The 21744-nt window shown below is 38.5% G+C and overlaps 1 protein-coding gene and 1 long non-coding RNA gene across 3 annotated transcripts in view; both read left to right on the top strand.

Annotated features, from left to right (window-relative positions):
• The window catches only part of LOC124130020 (WD repeat domain phosphoinositide-interacting protein 2-like), a 36955-nt gene extending 16971 nt beyond the window's left edge, over positions 1–19984 (top strand). The window contains exons 9-11 of one of the 2 annotated variants that reach the window (XM_046493385.2): positions 1642–1749; positions 4551–4804; positions 16269–19984. In XM_046493385.2, coding sequence (XP_046349341.1) covers positions 1642–1749; positions 4551–4804; positions 16269–16396 — 490 coding nt within the window. In that variant the 3' untranslated portion in view covers positions 16397–19984. The remainder of the gene's footprint in view (positions 1–1641; positions 1750–4550; positions 4805–16268) is intronic. The other variant, XM_046493449.2, reaches the window with a different exon arrangement.
• On the top strand, positions 6026–9577 carry LOC125382671. Its single transcript, XR_007222527.1, has 3 exons — positions 6026–6838; positions 8023–9018; positions 9499–9577. It is a non-coding gene; the product is annotated as an uncharacterized LOC125382671 (long non-coding RNA).
• Positions 19985–21744: the final 1760 nt, after the last annotated feature.

Below are 21744 nucleotides of genomic sequence, written 5' to 3'. Positions count from 1 at the left end.
TGTTCATGATAGTAAGAGACTTATTTAATGATGACTCCTTTCATTGATACATCAGTGTTCATGATAGTAAGAGACTTATTTAATGATGACTCCTTTCATTGATACATCAGTGTTCATGATAGTAAGAGACTTATTTAATGATGACTGCTTTCATTGATACATCAGTGTTCATGATAGTAAGATACCTATTTAATGATGACTCCTTTCATTGATACATCAGTGTTCATGATAGTAAGAGACCTATTTAATGATGACTGCTTTCATTGATACATCAGTGTTCATGATAGTAAGAGACTTATTTAATGATGACTGCTTTCATTGATACATCAGTGTTCATGATAGTAAGAGACTTATTTAATGATGACTGCTTTCATTGATACATCAGTGTTCATGATAGTAAGAGACTTATTTAATGATGACTGCTTTCATTGATACATCAGTATTCAAGATAGTAAGAGACCTATTTAATGATGACTCCTTTCATTTGATACATCAGTGTTCATGATAGTAAGAGACTTATTTAATGATGACTGCTTTCATTGATACATCAGTGTTCATGATAGTAAGAGACTTATTTAATGATGACTCCTTTCATTGATACATCAGTGTTCATGATAGTAAGAGACCTATTTAATGATGACTGCTTTCATTGATACATCAGTGTTCATGATAGTAAGAGACCTATTTAATGATGACTGCTTTCATTGATACATCAGTGTTCATGATAGTAAGAGACCTATTTAATGATGACTGCTTTCATTGATACATCAGTGTTCATGATAGTAAGAGACCTATTTAATGATGACTGCTTTCATTGATACATCAGTGTTCATGATAGTAAGAGACCTATTTAATGATGACTGCTTTCATTTGATACATCAGTGTTCATGATAGTAAGAGACCTATTTAATGATGACTGCTTTCATTTGATACATCAGTATTCATGATAGTAAGAGACCTATTTAATGATGACTCCTTTCATTGATACATCAGTGTTCATGATAGTAAGAGACTTATTTAATGATGACTGCTTTCATTGATACATCAGTGTTCATGATAGTAAGAGACCTATTTAATGATGACTGCTTTCATTGATACATCAGTGTTCATGATAGTAAGAGACCTATTTAATGATGACTGCTTTCATTGATACATCAGTGTTCATGATAGTAAGAGACTTATTTAATGATGACTGCTTTCATTGATACATCAGTGTTCATGATAGTAAGAGACCTATTTAATGATGACTCCTTTCATTGATACATCAGTGTTCATGATAGTAAGAGACCTATTTAATGATGACTGCTTTCATTGATACATCAGTGTTCATGATAGTAAGAGACCTATTTAATGATGACTGCTTTCATTGATACATCAGTGTTCATGATAGTAAGAGACCTATTTAATGATGACTGCTTTCATTGATACATCAGTGTTCATGATAGTAAGAGACCTATTTAATGATGACTGCTTTCATTGATACATCAGTATTCAAGATAGTAAGAGACCTATTTAATGATGACTCCTTTCATTTGATACATCAGTGTTCATGATAGTAAGAGGCCTATTTAATGATGACTCCTTTCATTGATACATCAGTGTACGACTACTAGTTTATGTCTATGTATGTCTGTGTTTCAGAATTCACAAGATTCTACGGATGTTGGTGGCCTCACAAGATGGCATTTTGTACATATACAACATTGATCCTAATGAGGGCGGAGAGTGCACTCTGGTCAGGCAACACAGGTACACTATATGGCATTTAGTTCTTATACATACAAATCCTCTGTTACATCATTGCCAGAAATCTGTATTTCGGTTGTTCGGGATAGTTGACAGTGAAGAGGATTTCTGTTGGAACTCTAAAAGATTTTATGATGTGATGACTGCCGAAATACTGCATTTCAGGCAATGATGTATGAGAGGTAGTATTCTTTGAATTATTAACAATAATAACTATAGTTTGATGTCTGCAGCACAGATACATGCTAGGGCAGAATGTGTGACACAGGTACACACTAGGTCATATATCTGCAGCACAGGTACATGCTAGGGCAGAATGTCTGACACAGGTACACACTAGGTCATGTATCTGCAGCTCAGATACATGCAAGGGCAGAATGTCTGACACAGGTACACGCTAGGTCATATATCTGCAGCACAGATACATGCAAGGGCAGAATGTCTGACACAGGTACACACTAGGTCATATATCTGCAGCACAGGTACATGCTAGGGCAGAATGTCTGACACAGGTACACGCTAGGTCATATATCTGCAGCACAGATACATGCAAGGGCAGAATGTCTGACACAGGTACACACTAGGTCCTATATCTGCAGCATAGGTACATGCTAGGGCAGAATGTCTGGCACAGGTCCACGCTAGGTCCTATATCTGCAGCACAGATACATGCTAGGGCAGAATGTCTGACATAGGTAACGTATTTTCTTGAGTATAGTGCGCAGAAAAAAACTACACAGTAACGGACGGGTCATGAGAAACTTCGTCAGTACAAATTTGAAATTAGAGTTAAAAAATCACCAGACATGTTGATTTACCGTTTAAATTGTATGTTTTAGTCTGTTTTCAGTCGTACAATTGGGTATCTCATACATCTAGTCGCGACTAGAGGTATGAGATACCCAATTGTACGACTGAAAACAGACCAATAAAACATCGTTTTTAATCTGAAAAACCCATGTTTTAGTCTGTTTTCAGTCGTACAATTGGGTATCTCATACCTCTAGTCGCGACTAGAGGTATGAGATACCCAATTGTACGACTGAAAACAGACCAATAAAACATCGTTTTTAATCTGAAAAACCCATTTTTTTGTTCTGCTAGGCATTGTGTTACATCCATGGATTAAGATTACCTTGTGTATTTTCTCGTAAACTAATCCAGAAACAGCAATCAGCTGTACACACGTTTTCTTGGAATCTACCGGTGATTCAGTCAAGACACACCCAATGATATAATTTTACAGAATTTTAATGCAAAGATTGGCAAAAATTGTGTCTGAAACTATTTTTTTATCAGGAATAATATATTCCAATATCTTGTTGCAGCTTTTACTAAATATATGTAAAATAATTATAACCTTAAGCGAAGCAGCTGATCGCTATTGCCGGTTATTATTTTTCACATGGGACCAGTTTGACCAGTCACTGTCGAGGCTCCCGCGCACGTGATCGCGAGAACTATGTGTTGACATAGAATTGTCAAACTATAACAAATATGACTTTTAACTAGTCAAAGTAAGGCATTTATGATATATGTAGCCATTCTCTGTCAACTAAAGTTCGTTTCAAGGCGTCAATAGCGGTAATGTGACCGTGGTTGCTGTTAATAACGGTGAGTTGTGCGATCTTCTGATCGCTTCACACACGATTTCGCCGAAATTAATTAAAACAATATAAAAAGGAATTTTAATAAAATATATGAAATAAGTTACAAATATAAGTCCAGATATACAAAGAACACTTTTTATAGCTAGACTGTGTAATTACACGATTAATTTGCGTACTTCAGTATGGATTTGTTGACATGGTATTTCCGGTGTTATGTACTCACGGTAATGTCTTTCCGTTGGAGGAAAAAAACCATCAAAACTCATTATTGTGTGTATAATAAACACCCCCTTCTACACAGCTGGGGAAAAAAGTGCACACTATACTCAAGAAAATATGGTACATGCTAGGTCATATATCTGCAGCACTGGTTCATGCTAGGGCAGAATGTCTGACACAGGTGCACACTAGGTCATATATCTGCAGCACAGGTTCACACCAGGGCATGTACCACAGATACTGATTAATGACCCAGTGCTTTCAGTGTGTGACAGTCTGACCTGGGTAAGTGTGTCATTGTATCCTACTGCTTTGATTGTTGCTGATGCCTCTGTGGTTTAGCTGGAATACTGCTGACTGGCATAAAACAACATTCAGTCACTATTACTACATGAGCCGTGATAACTACTGGCCATCACTGACATTTTTCTTTCCCTGCTATCTCATGTGGTTTGTGTCACAAAGAATGAAATGCTTCCTCACTTATTTTTGAAAGTGGATATTAAGTTATCCAGGCAGGTAATTTAATAACTGCAGCTTAGCTCTGTAAAGTGTTTTGATGCCTGAATGTTTTCACTGGTTGATAATAGCTTCCAACCAACCAGATCAACCATTTACATTGAAGTAAACCATTGCAGCAGCCTACCATTCCTACCATACTGATATTATTAAAAAATATGTGGAAAAAAATTAACACGATCAGTGAACCTGTATATTGTCAAATGTACATAGGCAAATGCAATAATGAACCAGTATTCAACAGTTGTGTTACATTTTAGAGAAAATTTGTTTTTAGATGATCATGATGATTTTCGGGATATAACAGACAAACCCTGTAGGGTCTCAAAGCCAAGTTTGCCCTCAATATTTGTTACTTTTGTAAATGACTGATCGATTGATCAGACTATGTATATTTGAAATGAAATCCAAACTGATTCCTATGACTAACGGTCACTATATCTCCCCAAACAACAGACTTGATGGTCAACCATGTGACTCCCATCCGTCTGAGGCCCCGTCACATGACCGGCCACTGGCACACCCTGGTGCCACGTATGCGTCCACGGTGAGACGCCCCCCCGACCAGGCAGCAGGGGGCGCACCAACAGGTAAGCCCGAGGCTCAGCACCAGCCGGTGCTAGGGGTGGAGAGTTATGCGGAGGTGTTGAAACGGCAAGGAGGGCCACAGGATACTTGTGCAATTTTGGAGGAGCTCCTAGGTTCTAAAGGTATAGTATGGCATCATTGTCTCTCATCCCGCACGGTCCAGACCCCGGCTGCTGGTCGATAGACCATCGTCCTTGCTAGCTGGTAGTGGCCTCTATGTGCGGAGGTGGAGGCCATTCTTTGCCTGACAATGCACATTGTTACTTTAACTTCTGGACACTAGATGTTTCCTTCTTTGTAGTGGAGTTTTTGTGGCACATTGACTAATACAGCGTGACGTTTCTTTGAAATTGATATAGAAGTTTTCTATTTTGGTTATCCCCTATTGTATCCTGTAGGTTCTGTTTTTCACAGTTGCCATGCAAAGTGTCATATATATTTTATATTAAACAAAATTAACACAACTCCTGGAAACAGAAACATGATTCTTCATGTTTCTACATGTTCTACATGGTTTTTAGGGCATCTACTTTATGTTGCGAAAACCCATGCTCTATGAACATGATGAACCCTGAGTATACATTTATGATTTGACATTGTTTCTTAAAATACAGCCTTAGAGAATTGGTATAACGTCTTCTCAGGTAAGCATCAGTTTAATATAAAAGGATAAAAATTCAAATTTGTTCTTCAGATCTGTTCTGTTTTTTAGCAGAACAAACAAGTACTTAATTTACCTAATAAGGTCCAGAAGTTAAGGTTGTTTTGTGTTGGTGATCATGAGGTGCACGGCTATGTCCCTCGTCAAGTGGATGTCCCTGAGTAGATAGGACTCCTTCTACTAATACCATAACTCAGTCTTCATCTCATCATGCCATGGATGTTAGATACTGCATCCTCATTTCCGCTGCTTCATTTCAACACATCTTTAATAGCGAGGTTTGTTAATAATAATACATGATACACCTACAAAAATCTAACAAAGAGTAACTATTAATCTCTGAAGTGATTAATGAAATGTATTGAATGCAATGTTATATTCTGTGGCCATGGCAAACTCCTTACAGAAATAACAAAGCTTTCTCTAGAAGAACTAAGTACATGTATATGTTACTGTAGATATATTAATGATATTAAAACCCTTTGTACTTTCAAACCAGAATTTTACCCTGTCTGGTCCTTGGCATTAAGGGGCTAAAACAAGGACTGGTCGGCTCGAAGTCAGTATACTGTGTCTGAGTGGGGTATTCATGTTAAACTGCGGCATGGTATCTCAGTGGGCTAGTACTATAATTCGGCATCAGTCCGGAAAAGTACAAGCAGCCACACACACACACACACACACACACGTACATGCACGACGCTATATAAGTGCAAAATCTTGGACGCGACATTAAACCCAATTTCACCTCATTTCACCTCAAACCAGAATTTTTCCCAAAATGATTTACCGACCATAACATCTTTTTGATTAATATAGAAACTATTTATCCACACAAATGTATTTCTGTTTGTACCTTAACCTACACATCTTTCCCAAACTAATTAGTTAAAAAAAACCTGGTTAAACCATCTATACTGCTCAAAAGAAATTAAGGCACAAACATGGATTGCACAGATTAACTAGTCATATGAAAAACTGGATGTTCTTTAACTTCTTTTGAGTAGAATAATATATAGTGTGGCTCTGTTCTGAGACTGGGAATACAAGTCATGAAGACATACGTTTTCTGGTTTCAAGAATTTCAAATTACTAAGATTATATGTTCTTAGCGTACTATTATTCTGAAATTATTTTTGCTGATAAGACTGATATTTGTCACTTGTTTGCTCAAAATCTATTTTGAATATTGAAATAAGAGTAGTGTGTCTTGACAGTAACAGTAATGTCTGGTTAAAGATAGGGCTAATAAGCAGACGTTTGCTTTGCTCACTAAGCATGATACACAAACTTTCAAACATTATGCACACAAGCTATATTATCCTTTTCAGTTTTTCTCTTCTTTTTTTTCTGTTAGTTTGTTTTTTATTCATGACAATGTTTTGTTTTGATCACCCAAGATTTTTCACACAGTTTTTACAAGAGCTTTGGTGATCAGTAGTATAGTATATTTGTATATATCAGTAGTATAGACGTCTACATACAGACATAGTAGGTGGTGCAGTGAGATAGAAATCCCTGTCTGTACATACAGACATAGTAGATGGTGCAGTGAGATCGAGATCCCTGTCTGTACATACAGACATACCGTATTTTCTTGAGTATAGTGCGCCCTTTTTTTCGAAAAAACACAGCTGTGTAGAAGGGGGTGCGCATTATACACGAATTATGAGTTTGGATGTTTTTTTCCCCCATGGAAAGACATTACCGTGAGCACGAAACACCAGAAATACCATGTCAACAAATCCATACTGAAGTACGCAAAATCATCATGTAATTACACTGTCTGGCTATAAAAAGTGTTCTTTGTATATCTGGACTTATGTTTGTAACTTATTTCATTAATTTTATTCAAAATTCCTTATAATATTGTTTTTATTAATTTCGTCGAAATCGTGTGTGAAGCGATCGGAAGATCGAACAACTCACTGTCAGAATACCGCTATTGACGCCTTGAAACGAACTTTTGTTGACAGAGAATGCATACATATATCATAAATGACATACTTTGACTCGTTAAAAGTCATATTTGTTTTTGTTTGACGATTCTATGTCAACATGAAATTCTCGCGATCACGTGCGCGTGAGCCTTGACGGTGACTGGTCAGACTGGTTCCATGTAAAAAATAATACCCGGCAATAGCGATCAGCTGCTTCGCTTAGGGTTATTATTATTTTAAATATGTTTAGTAAAGGCTGCATATAATTAAGAAAATAATGGAATATATTATTCCTGATAAAAAAAATAGTTTCAGATACAATTGTTGCCGATCCTTGCATTAAAAATCCTATGAAGTTATATCATTGGGTGTGTCTTGACCGAATCACCGGTCGATTCCAAGAAAACATGTGTACAGCTGATTGCTGCTTCCGACTTAGTTTACGAGAAAATACACAAGGTAATCTTAATCCCTAGATATAAAACAATGCCTAGCAGAACAATAAATACTATTTAAACAGTAAATAAACATGTCTGGTGATTTTTATCTCAAATTTCGAATTTGTACTGACGAAGTTTCTCAGCACCCGTTCGTTTGCCGGACTTTGCTGAAAGGGTACGGTGTAAATTTTTTCTGCGCATAATATTAATATTTCTTTTTTTCCAAAATATTGAACCCGCGAGAGGGGGGTGCGCATTATACATGGGTGCGCACTATACTCAAGAAAATACGGTAGTAGGTGGTGCAGTGAGATAGAAATCCCTGTCTGTACATACAGATATAGTAGGTGGGAGATGGAGGTCCCTATCTGTACATACAGACATAGTAGGTGGTGCAGTGAGATAGAGATCCATGTCTGTACATACAGATATAGTAGGTTGTGAGATAGAGATCCCTGTCTGTACATACAGACATAGTAGGTGGTGCAGTGAGATAGAGATCCCTGTCTGTACATACAGACATAGTAGGTGGTGCAGTGAGATAGAAATCCCTGTCTGTACATACAGACATAGTAGGTGGTGCAGTGAGATAGAGATCCCTGTCTGTACATACAGACATAGTAGGTGGTGCAGTGAGATAGAAACCCTGTCTGTACATACAGACATAGTAGGTGCTGCAGTGAGATGGAGATCCCTGTCTATAGATACAGACATAGTAGGTGGTGAGATGGAGATCCCTGTCTGAACATACAGACTAGTAGGTGGTGAGATGGAGATCCCTGTCTGAACATACAGACATAGTAGGTGGTGCAGTGAGATAGAGATCCATGTCTGTACCTACAGACATAGTAGGTGGTGAGATGGAGATCCCTGTCTGTACATACAGACATAGTAGGTGGTGAGATGGAGATCCCTGTCTGAACATACAGACATAGTAGGTGGTGCAGTGAGATAGAGATCCCTGTCTGTACATACAGATATAGTAGGTGGGAGATGGAGGTCCCTATCCGTACATTCAGACATAGTAGGTGGTGAGATAGAGATCCCTGTCTGAACATACAGACATAGTAGGTTGGAGATGGAGGTCCCTGTCTGTACATACAGACATAGTAGGTGGTGAGATGGAGATCCATGTCTGTACATACAGACATAGTAGGTGGTGAGATATAGATCCCTGTCTGTACATACAGACATAGTAGGTGGTGCAGTCAGATAGAGATCCATGTCTGTACATACAGACATAGTAGGTGGTGCAGTGAGATAGAGGTCCCTGTCTGTACATACAGATATAGTAGGTGGTGCAGTGAGATAGAGGTCCATGTCTGTACATACAGATATAGTAGGTGGTGCAGTGAGATAGAGATCCCTGTCTGTACCAACAGACATAGTAGGTGGTGCAGTGAGATAGAGATCCCTGTCTGTACCTACATACATAGTAGGTGGTGCAGTGAGATGGAGATCCCTGTCTGTACCTACAGACTTAATAAGTGGTGCAGTGAGATAGAGATCCCTGTCTGTACCTACAGACATAGTAGGTGGTGCAGTGAGATAGAGATCCCTGTCTGTACCTACAGACATAGTAGGTGGTGCAGTGAGATAGAGATCCCTGTCTGTACCTACAGACATAGTAGGTGGTGCAGTGAGATGGAGATCCCTGTCTGTACCTACAGACATAGTAGGTGGTGCAGTGAGATGGAGATCCCTGTCTGTACCTACAGACATAGCAGGTGGTGCAGTGAGATAGAGATCCCTGTCTGTACATACAGATATAGTAGGTGGGAGATGGAGGTCCCTGTCTGTACATACAGACATAGTAGGGGGTGCAGTGAGATGGAGGTCCCTGTCTGTACCTACAGACATAGCAGGTGGTGCAGTGAGATGGAGATCCCTGTCTGTACCTATTGACATAGTAGGTGGTGCAGTGAGATAGAGATCCCTGTCTGTACATACAGATATAGTAGGTGGGAGATGGAGGTCCCTGTCTGTACATTCAGACATAGTAGGGGGTGCAGTGAGATAGAGATCCCTGTCTGTACATACAGACATAGTAGGGGGTGCAGTGAGATGGAGATCCCTGTCTGTACCTACAGACATAGCAGGTGGTGCAGTGAGATAGAGATCCCTGTCTGTACATACAGATATAGTAGGTGGGAGATGGAGGTCCCTGTCTGTACATACAGACATAGTAGGGGGTGCAGTGAGATGGAGGTCCCTGTCTGTACCTACAGACATAGCAGGTGGTGCAGTGAGATAGAGATCCCTGTCTGTACATACAGATATAGTAGGTGGGAGATGGAGGTCCCTGTCTGTACATACAGACATAGTAGGGGGTGCAGTGAGATGGAGGTCCCTGTCTGTACCTACAGACATAGTAGGTGGTGCAGTGAGATGGAGATCCCTGTCTGTACCTATTGACATAGTAGGTGGTGCAGTGAGATAGAGATCCCTGTCTGTACATACAGATAAAGTAGGTGGGAGATGGAGGTCCCTGTCTGTACATTCAGACATAGTAGGGGGTGCAGTGAGATAGAGATCCCTGTCTGTACATACAGACATAGTAGGGGGTGCAGTGAGATGGAGGTCCCTGTCTGTACCTACAGACATAGTAGGTGGTGCAGTGAGATGGAGATCCCTGTCTGTACCTACAGACATAGTAGGTGGTGCAGTGAGATAGAGATCCCTGTCTGTACATACAGATATAGTAGGTGGGAGATGGAGGTCCCTGTCTGTACATACAGACATAGTAGGGGGTGCAGTGAGATGGAGATCCCTGTCTGAACATACAGACATAGGAGGTGGTGCAGTGAGAAAGAGATCCCTGTCTGTACATACAGACATAGTAGGTGGTGAGATGGAGATCCCTGTCTGTACATACATACATAGTAGGTGGTGAGATGGAGATCCCTGTCTGTACATACAGACATAGTAGGTGGTGAGATGGAGATCCCTGTCTGTACATACAGACATAGTAGGTGGTGCAGTGAGATAGAGATTCCTGTCTGTACATACAGACATAGTAGGTGGTGAGATAGAGATTCCTGTCTGTACATACAGACATAGTAGGTGGTGCAATGAGATAGAGATCCCTGTCTGTACATACAGACATAGTAGGTGGTGAGATAGAGATTCCTGTCTGTACATACAGACATAGTAGGTGGTGAGATAGAGATTCCTGTCTGTACATACAGACATAGTAGGTGGTGCAGTGAGATAGAGAGCCCTGTCTGTACATACAGACATAGTAGGTGGTGAGATAGAGATTCCTGTCTGTACATACAGACATAGTAGGTGGTGAGATGGAGATCCCTGTCTGTACCTACAGACATAGTAGGTGGTGAGATGGAGATCCCTGTCTGTACCTACAGACATAGTAGGTGGTGCAATGAGATAGAGATCCCTGTCTGTACATACAGATATAGTAGGTGGGAGATGGAGATCCCTGTCTGTACATACAGATATAGTGGATGGTGCAGTGAGATAGAGATCCCTGTCTGTACATACATAGTAGGTGGTGCAGTGAGATAGAGATCCCTGTCTGTACATACATAGTAGGTGGTGCAGTCAGATAGAGATCCATGTCTGTACATACAGACATAGTAGGTGGTGCAGTCAGATAGAGATCCATGTCTGTACATACAGACATAGTAGGTGGTGCAGTGAGATAGAGGTCCATGTCTGTACATACAGACATAGTAGGTGGTGCAGTGAGATAGAGGTCCATGTCTGTACCTACAGATATAGTAGGTGGTGCAGTGAGATAGAGGTCCATGTCTGTACCTACAGACATAGTAGGTGGTGCAGTGAGATAGAGATCCCTGTCTGTACCTACAGATATAGGTGGTGGTGCAGTGAGATAGAGATCCCTGTCTGTACATATAGATATAGTAGGTGGTGCAGTGAGATAGAGATCCCTGTCTGTACATACAGATATAGTAGGTGGTGAGATAGAGATCCCTGTCTGTACATACAGATATAGTAGGTGGTGAGATAGAGATCCCTGTCTGTACATACAGATATAGTGGGTGGTGCAGTGAGATAGAGATCCCTGTCTGTACATACAGATATAGTAGGTGGTGCAGTGAGATATAGATCCCTGTCTGAACATACAGATATAGTAGGTGGTGAGATAGAGATCCCTGTCTGTACCTACAGACATAGTAGGTGGTGAGATGGAGATCCCTGTCTGAACATACAGATATAGTAGGTGGTGCAGTGAGATGGAAATGCAACTCTGTACATATGTTTTTGTATGGTATTTTGGTTTTAACAATATTTGAGATAATGGAATGTCATCATTTTCAACTTTCAGTCAGCTCAAAAAAATACAAATTTTGAGATCATAAAGTGACCTGCAAAACTAATTCATAATGTCAAAGTACAATTGTTCATGACATAGGTTATGATGTGAATTACTTCTAGATGGGATGGGTTGATAGAGGCAGCTTTTGGTTCCTAGTGCCCAGAGTTGAATACAAATTAAAGAAATGTTGCTCTCTTTGAAAGAAAAAGATAAGTCAGAAATTGATTTTCAGTGGTCATAATTGTCAAGATGACTTTTCAACATCTTTCTCAAGTTCAATATTTATATTTTAGATATGCTTCATGCATAAGATTGGTCATGTTTGATGTTTCCAACATCCATATCGATATTTTGTACGACATTTACTCATCAGAGCATTCGGTATGTGCAGTAATGTATGATCCAATGACTTGAACACATTGCAACAGTATCCCTGGATTTCACAGCGGGTTCATCTGATCATTCATGCTCTCATTCCTCCTGTACTATCATTTTATATAATGTTTATGGGTTGAAGTTGATTACATATTTTTCAATTTTCAATTTTTCAGTGCAGTTTTGAAACTTGAGATGCTTTTTGAAATAATGGTTTGCTACATATATTCATGATATGTTTTATGGTTCTGGTCAGTATGTAATGCCCTGTGGGGTTTCAGGTTATAATTGGTCCCTAGCAACCCATGCTGGTTGTAAACGCCGAGTAATTGGACTGGCTGGTCAAACACTGTGACTTGGTGTCGCAAGGTGTCTACTTACACCGGACATGTGAAGATCCGGGTCAGAATAGGTCTTTAGCAACCCATGCTTGCCGTAACGGCAACTATGCTTGTGGAAAGAGGCGGTCCGAAGCGGCGGGGTCGGGTGGTCTGGCTTGCTGACTTTGTTGATGGATGTCATCATATCCCAATTGTGTGGATCGATGCTCATGATGTCAGTCACTGGATTGTCTGGTCCAAACTCAATTATTTACAGACAGCTGTCATACAGAATATTGCTGAGCGTGGTGTTAAACAACAAACAAACAAACAAACTTTTTTTAAAATCCTTTTCTTTTTTTAAAATTTGTATGTGCACTTGTCTACATTAGAATAGGACTGAAAATTGCACTTTTGCTTGTTCTGTTATGGTTGGGGTGGTATCTCAAATTTGAAGTATTTTGTAGTCCAAATTGGTTGGTGAGACTAAATCTATTGAGAATGATTCAGTTGAGTAGACTCAGAAGTATCATGTAGGTAGAATATTGCTGAGTGCGGCGTTAAACAACAAACCAACCAACCAACTTTACAGCCATGCATGGAGTTTAACACTCAACTGACTGATGGTTATGTTTACAAACTAGCATTGACTGTTGTGATAACTTTCCCCACACTAAATTGTTTTGTTCGTTCATCAGTGTTTGCTATGAGGTGATTTCAGAATTGAAGCACTAAGGTTAACCCAGAGATCTAACTAAATAGTAAATGACATACAAGATCAATGGATGATTAACAAAGTATATTGTAACACACAGTTTTAGGTTTACAATCGCTGAAGGTAATACAGTGCATCCAGACTTTGTCTCTGTCAAATGACTAACATGCCTGTCTCCATTCTTGAATCCGGAAGAGTGTTGGATGATGGCAGGAATTCAGTCTGCACTTGGCAAGTAGATAAGGCACAAGTTTGGTCGCCATCATGTTGATCTTATGTAGCTACAGACAGAGTTCTAGAAACTGTCCCATCTGGAAACACCTCAAATGATAAAGAGTGTCATGTTTGTCAACAATCAGGGGAGGTAACTCTAAATTATACTCAGTCGCTGCCACTGACAGCACTCAACATACCAGCACTACAATCTTTGTCTGCCACTGACAAATTAATTAATTTACAACAGTCTCTACTGTTTTCAGCTATCATTGAAGTAGTATAGTGAGAATGTAAGAGTGAAGTAAGGTGCTGTTCCATTAGTCCTCAATGTGAAACTAAACAAATGTAAATTTGTTTTGAAAATAGCAAGTCTGTCGTAGACCTTTTCTAAATTTTCTGTGTGGCAAACTGACAGACACACAAACAAATATGCATGCCATCACCATGATCACATTTGGGGTTTTAGGGCAAAAAATTGAAGATTATTGTAATGGGCACATCCACACTGGTGGCAAGGATGATACTGCAAGAGTAACGAAAAGGTGGCACATGCTTGAATGCAGCTTGTTGGGCATAGGTCTCCCAGTCATCTAAGGAGGTGCACAGTTGCTTCACAAGGTGTGCCAGAAACCTTTGGTCATGGGTTCAATTCCCAGGTTTACTCAGATTCTTAGTAGGTACCATACTTGTGCTCATGGTTTTCAGCAAAGTGGTAAATGTCGAAGACTTGCACAACTACTGGCTTCCCTGACATACTGGGAAAGAAATGAAATACTGTCCAAAGCAGTGTCAAACTCACTCATCTTGGTGAAATTTATTAGACAAAGAATCATGTTTGTGAGAAGCTGACTATTACCTTGGTTACATAATCTAGTTTCATGATTACTGTGTATTGAATTTCCTTTGTTATTTCTGCTGAAGTACCTCTTGATATGTAAGAATAGATTTATGTATATGGGACAATTATACTTCTATCTAAGCACAACTCTTGTTATCCAGTGATAATTGCATGAACACACATAACCTATCACTAAATGAACAATGTATGTCATTTGTACTAAGCAAGGCATGCAAATCTACCTCCATACCTGTCTGTACTTGAGGTTCTGGGGGTCGTCTGCAGCACACCCTCATGAAGCTCTGGGTTAGAATTTATCTTTAGCAACTCATGCTTGTCAAAAGAGGCGACTAATGGAATCAGGTGGTCAGGCTCCCTTCCCTGACTTGAGTGATGCATCTCATAGTATTCCAAATGCATAGATCAATGATCATGTTGTCAGTCACTGGATTGCCTGGTCCAGACTTGATTATTGACAGACCGCTGTCATATAGCTGGAGTATTGCTGAGTACAGCGTTAAACAACAAACAAACAAACAAACAAACCAGCTGTGCCTGGATCTCCTTCTCACAGTTTGAACAACAAAATGTCTGCAGCACATTGTATTCAGGTCAGGGGCGAGTCTTCTAAAGGATCCGTGTAAATAATCCTGGACTCAGTAATTTAATGGAGGTGTAGATTGAACCATTGCTCCTTACTTTTAGAAAAATATTCTGAATGTGTTTTATTGAATATCTATTCTAACCATGAAACCCTATAGCCTTCTGTCTTATGTCATTGTAGCATAATTTTGTTTGTTGTTGAACGTCTCATTCAGCAATATTCCAGCTATATGAAGTCAGTCTGTAAATAGTCGCGTCTGGACCAGACAATCCAGTGATTGACATTATGAGCATTGATCCCTTTGGGATACGATGACACGCATCATCCAAGTCAGCAAGCCTGACCACCCAATCCCGTTAGTCACCTGCCATAATTAAATAGTTACCAGATATGATTGAAGGGTGTACACATTATCTTGTGTCTTTATGAAAAGTTTTGGTATAGCAATAAAATAATGAAATAGTGTGGAAAACAATTTGTTTCACATTCAGTTGACTAGTTTTGGCACAGGTAAGTGGTTTACTATCCTCACAATGCAGACTGGTGAATACTGAAAGCATGGTAGGGGAAAGTTTGTAGAGTAAGTCTGAATGTGATGTAGATAAATTACATTGCTTTTGCTCCCATAAAAAAAAAAAAAACTACCTAATCCATCTTGCTGTAACATTGGTAACTAATTGAATGTCTACTCTTATCATGCTTATAAATGACAATAGTAGCATCATGTTGTGATTGATAATGATAATATTGTATCTTTATACAACTTGTTCAGTGTCCATGGCTTAATGCCAGCTGTATTTACCTGTTTCTGGAAATTTGATACTTAAGCATTCAAATTAGTAAACTTTATGACCAATGTTGAATACAGTGTAAATTCCAAGGAAATTACAGTGAATTATTCTTATATTGTGAACTTCATGAATCAGTAGATAATATTGAATTGTATTTTTTTAAATCTGGTATTCATTGACTTTTTTTGAGTAATATACATATCAGCAATAATATTAATTAGGTTCTTTGATTAGGTCTTAAAGTGAATATTGTCAGTGATATTAAATGATGAAATTTAAACATGGAGAAAGCTTTGTGTATTTTTATGATAATGTGAACATGAAGTGTGTTCAAATTCAGCGTTTCTCTGAAACAAGAAAGCTGAGACAGTGTGTTTTCATTGCAGAATCCCAGCCCTATCAGGAGGAGCTAGAGGGTGCCGTGGGCGGGGACAATGGAGAAGGACAAGGCATTGCTGCGCTACGATTGGACGATGATAATGAGTTTCCACCAATGACACACAAGAATGATTGACCTTTGAAGTCCATTGGCTGAAGATGGATGTGACAGTTACATTGATTGGCTACAATTATTATTAAAACTGACTGCTAGAAATTTCCTGATTGACATTTGATGGAAATATACAACAAGAATGACTTTCTAGATTGACTGGCTTTAATAAGCATTATGATATGATGAAAATTGCTAAAGTTTTAATTTAATTTATTCCTTTCAATATCAAAGGATTACAATGGATTGGCAGGTGAATCTGTTGCAAATGAATTCTGTTTGCAATTGGCATCAAATAACCGATTACCATCATTATGGAAGTAAGATTATAGTAAAATGTTCAGAAATATTAATATCAATAGATTAAGTACCAGTTATGTTTTGTTTATTGTTTTGCTTTTTAGAGAAAATATTTATTGTTGAGAATAGTTTCTACAAAATATTCAATGATATGGTGAAAGGTGATTTCACATGTTTATTTTAGGGTGAACATGGTAACGTGAACAGTTACTGTTATGGGTGTTTTAGTGTTCGATCAATAATATACAAACTTATATAGGTTGAAGGTGCATTTCATTTTTTCAGTCCATTTACTATCAAAATGGTGCGAAAAATTGCTTACTGTTTCATGTGATATTCTTTGACCATAGACAAATTCATTGTCAGTTTATGCTAATGGTATCTATGTGTTCAACTTTCTATGCCATTTTATAAATCCAAGATACACATTTTCTTCATCTGCACAATTTCAAGAAGAATTTCTATTTTGCTAAATATCAGCATGTAGTGCTGGACTGTAGCATTTATTGTCAACTGAGAGGTTATTGTCATTATTTTCCCAAAATAATGTTATTCAGAAAGAGGGTCATGGGTGGTCTAAGTCACCACATTTCACTGCAGAGTTGCATCCCTTTGCCATATCAGGATTCACTGATCATGTGTTTGAATCAATCCCAGATCAGCCCTAATTATGGTTTTTGGTTTGTCAGCAATATACCCATGCTTGCCAAGTGGTAATCGTCTATAACCTGCATCACTGGACTATCCTCTGGTAGTAGGCTGACATAAGGTGATGTTATGTGGTGGAAGATATGACTAGGATGTGTCAATTACCTTGTCTGTGGGGCTGCAGGCTGTCTGTGCTAGTCTTCCAGGGATGTAGTTCAATTGCTGAAATAAAGAGGTTCTTCTGTAGCATTTTGGTCCTCTATCAGGCAATGTATTGCTGTTCAGTGAAAGCACTGTGTATTCCACAGAATTATATGACATTGTAAGAGAATCTGTACCAGCGAATAATATTATTTTCCTCAAACAATTGCTCAAAATTGTATCAACATTCATATTTATGGCAAAAAAAACGGAAGAAGAATACAGAAAAGAAATATAAAACATTACTGAGAAAGTGGTTAGGTGGGAAACTATTGATAACAATGAAAGACTGGGACATTTAGACATGTCATTCATTTGTAGTTAGATGCAGTTGGTGCCCTTTATACCGTGCAACAAAGATGGATATGAATTGTAAGTCCATCGATTCAATGATATTATGAAAACTATTTTTCTTAGATTTATGTAACATGGGTCTGATAGCTTCATATGGTCATATTGCATATATAGCATTTGGTAGTTTCTTTAATTCATTATCGATGGTATCATATGCCAAAAGATACTCAAGTGTGTAATATATCTTTGGTATTTTAGTAGTATGGGTGAGTAGGACATGAAAGAAGTTGAAGGTTTGCCATGTATTTTTCTTGCTCCCTCATGGTTACTAGTTGTTTCAAGATAGAGGTATCATGGATATCATGCAACTTACATTCAAACATATTGGACATCACCTTCACATTATGTCACACACATTTCTTAATGACATTATGTAATGATGGAGATCTTCATCAACATACTACAGCAACTTGATCTAAAACTTGGCCTTCCACAGTTGACTAATTTTCAGTGATTTTGCCCGTGTGTCTCAGTCCTACAGCCATTGATCTTATTGGCAAATCTATTTGGTGTAGAAAACTGTCATGTGTCTTCACATATTGGTGACAGCATGACACCTCAATCACTGTCATTCAGGGTAACATTTCTGTGCTCCATTATTAGTTTATACCGTGTGGATTCCAGGTAAGAATATGCTTGTCATAAGGCAACTAATGGATTGGGTGATCAGATTTGGTGACTTGGCGTGTCATTGTACCCCGACAGCTTGGATCATTGTTCATTATGCCAATCAATAGATTGTCTGGTCTAGACTCAATTATTTACAGGCTGCCACCATATAATTGAATATTGCTTATTATAGCTAAAACGGATAGTATTATCATTAAACCACCCGCATGTTAACAGAAATGAGCTGACCACTGTAACTTAATAATGCCCTAATGTTCTATACTGACGTCATCTGGTTTGTTCAATGACGTTTCCATATTTGTAAAAGTGGGTCAGTGACATTCATGTTGATTGCAGTAAATGTTCCCAAACTGATAGTGGTTTTTTTTATTTGATAGCAAATTCCATCCATTTTAGCTATAATAACGGTAACGCTTTTTTTCAGGGCATTGCCATTTGCAGAAACCCTCGGTCTTTTCAACTGCCCTCCTTCGTCGGGCAGTTAAATGAAAAACCTCAGGCTTCAACAAATGATAATGCCCTGAAGAATAGCATTACCCTTACAGTATGGTGGTAAACAACAAGCAAGAAAATATGTTTGTTATTTTATAATGTGAACAATATAACAGTCACTTTAATTGTATTTATCACTTATAACATGTGGTGTATTACATTTCATTGTAGTATATTTCAAATGTTTCAATGCAGACATCATCCAGAGGTGTGAAGAACAAAATACTTGGAAATGGTAAAAAGATGGACATTATGTTTTTTTCTATTCTTGTGATTCAGTATGCAAGATATGTTGACCACAATATCATGTCCGTTTTCTGATCTATGCTTTGTAAATGTTGATGTATGGCATGCTAATTTTATATCGCTGTATGTTATGTACATTTCTTACAAGACAGTGTACAGATTCCCAGTGTGTGAAACCAGTGTCAGTGTAAATATACACCTTGTAAAGCACAATTTGAATCAAGTCCATGTTTCATTGACTGCCCTTAGCAAACTAAACATTCATATCCTTACATGTCGGAATAATCCACATGGTTAATGGTTCAAGGCAATACGTTCAATTAACTAGGCAGGAAAATGTTGGTTTGAAATCCATATATTTGAAGTCACTTTCTCACCGATAAAACAAAAGCTCAAAACAATTCAGATTCTCTTATATTACTAACTGCACTGTTCCACTGTTCAAGATAGAATATTTTTTGCATAGTCAATTATTAAAACATACCTCACTTAAAATAACTGTTTGGACCAAAATCTGTTTCTCCAAACTCGTAAGAGCTTGTGTTCATTATGGCACAAGTTGCTTGAATTTATGGTCCTTATGACATTTGTCTGGAACACATACACGTGTCTAGTCCAGTGACAAGATTGACTTGAAGTGTTGTTAATGTCAGGCTTTCTTCTGTCATGTCATCGCAATGTGATCGGGCGGAGTTGAAAAACTCCATAGATATTGTGGAGTTCAATAAATTTTACAATCTGTGTTTTGTTATGTTGTTGGTAACTAGGAAACAGAAGTTTGATGACAATAAAGATCTCTCTTGTGCTTTCTGAAGCTGTCTCGTTTAGATGTCAGTGCCTTGGAGTGTGATACATGATTGAGGTGTCTGACCCAGGACTATTTAGGCCACTGCAGCTATTTGCCATGAATGGATTCACTGTGTGTGAGTTCAGTTGTCAGATACTTCCCATGGGATATGGGTGGCCAGTCATCCAAGATATTGCACCTTCTAATGCTAAGTTGCAATCATTAGGTGTGCATCCATCCTATGATCAGGGCAGATTTGCCCTGTTATTATTCTTAGTTTGTCAGCACTGTAACCATGCTTCCAGTTTCACCAAGGACTATGAACTTCTAAGACCTTCACTCCTCTGAGCTTTCCTTCTGCATATTGCTGACAGATATAACTGAAATACTGTTGAAAGTACTCTCACTCACTCACTCACTCACTCACTCACTCACTCAAACTTCTTGATTCTTGATGTGAGTGAATGATTTTGAGAAAGCTCTTGTTAGAAACACTAAAGCTATTTCACAACAGCTGAGAGGATGCCTTCATTCTTGCCCTGGAAAATTGGTGACAAAAAAAAAAAGAATAATGCTTCTTTTTTTTCAAAGGACTTTGACCTGCTCAATCATGACGTGCTAGGAAATTTATAATTGTAAGAACAGTTGGTGTTGTAACTAAAATGTCGCTGTAGCATACAGTGAATACTGTTGACTAATCTCTCAATGTGTGAACCACCAAGACACAAAGCAAATACTGAAGAACGAAAATATCTGTTATTGAAATATGCTTTTGTGTATAATGGAGTAAGATTAAGTGTTCTGTTTTCCATGTTTTTCAAACAACTGGTTCCATCACTGATTTTCAGTGATCAGTTCATAAGGATTCACCTCTATTTTGCCTTTCACGCCCAGTTAATCGAGAGTGGTTATTCTATGAATACGTTATATAAGTTTTTTAAATAACCATAGAGACTGATATATGTCATTAATTTGTTTTAATTAATAAGAATAAAACTATAATGCCTTTTTAGTATGAAACAATTATTTTCTTTGCAAATATTGTATCATTGTCTTATCATTGTGTGGTATGCCACCGGTGGACAATATACCAAACCTTTTTGCGAACACCTGGTGTCATTATTTGAAATTGATTAGGAAAGACATGCTCACGATAGAGTTGGAATCGCACTGCTTTACGATTTCTTGTAATTATGGAGAGGGTTTTGTGGCTTTTATTTATGTCACGTTATCTTTATCCTTACATAGGGAATGTAGCTTTATACAAGTCTGTGGTAGAGATATGCATTCATATACACCGTTGCCATTGCTGTTTGCTATCTTCATTGCATCAACGTTGGCAGCCGCCCCATGTTGCACAGACCGCCTGTTTGAGGCTCCATTGGGTGCAGATAGGGTGCAGCATATTCCTCAACAATGGACAGGCGGCACCGGATTTGCTGAATGTACGTACACACGGACGTCTAACAACATCTCTTTCCTGGAATTGTTATGCCAAATGTGTGACCGAATCAGACACGTACATTTGGCGTCAATACGATTCCCTTCACAACCTGACAGTTCTTGGCACCTGGAAGGGACAATGTTGTTCCAATATCTGCAACTGATCACGGGTGCATTCCTATTTTCGATTCACTCTTCGTCACTCTCCAAGGAGGTAGGCAACACATGGCATTTTAATCAGTGTACCAATCAAAAGCTCCTAATTAATTGT

Source organism: Haliotis rufescens, unplaced genomic scaffold (assembly GCF_023055435.1).
Source record: "Haliotis rufescens isolate VD_foot unplaced genomic scaffold, xgHalRufe1.0.p SCAF_20, whole genome shotgun sequence".
Lineage (NCBI taxonomy): Eukaryota > Metazoa > Mollusca > Gastropoda > Lepetellida > Haliotidae > Haliotis > Haliotis rufescens.
Note: the sequence above shows the minus strand (reverse complement) of the source record. Positions and strands in the feature narration are given on the sequence as shown.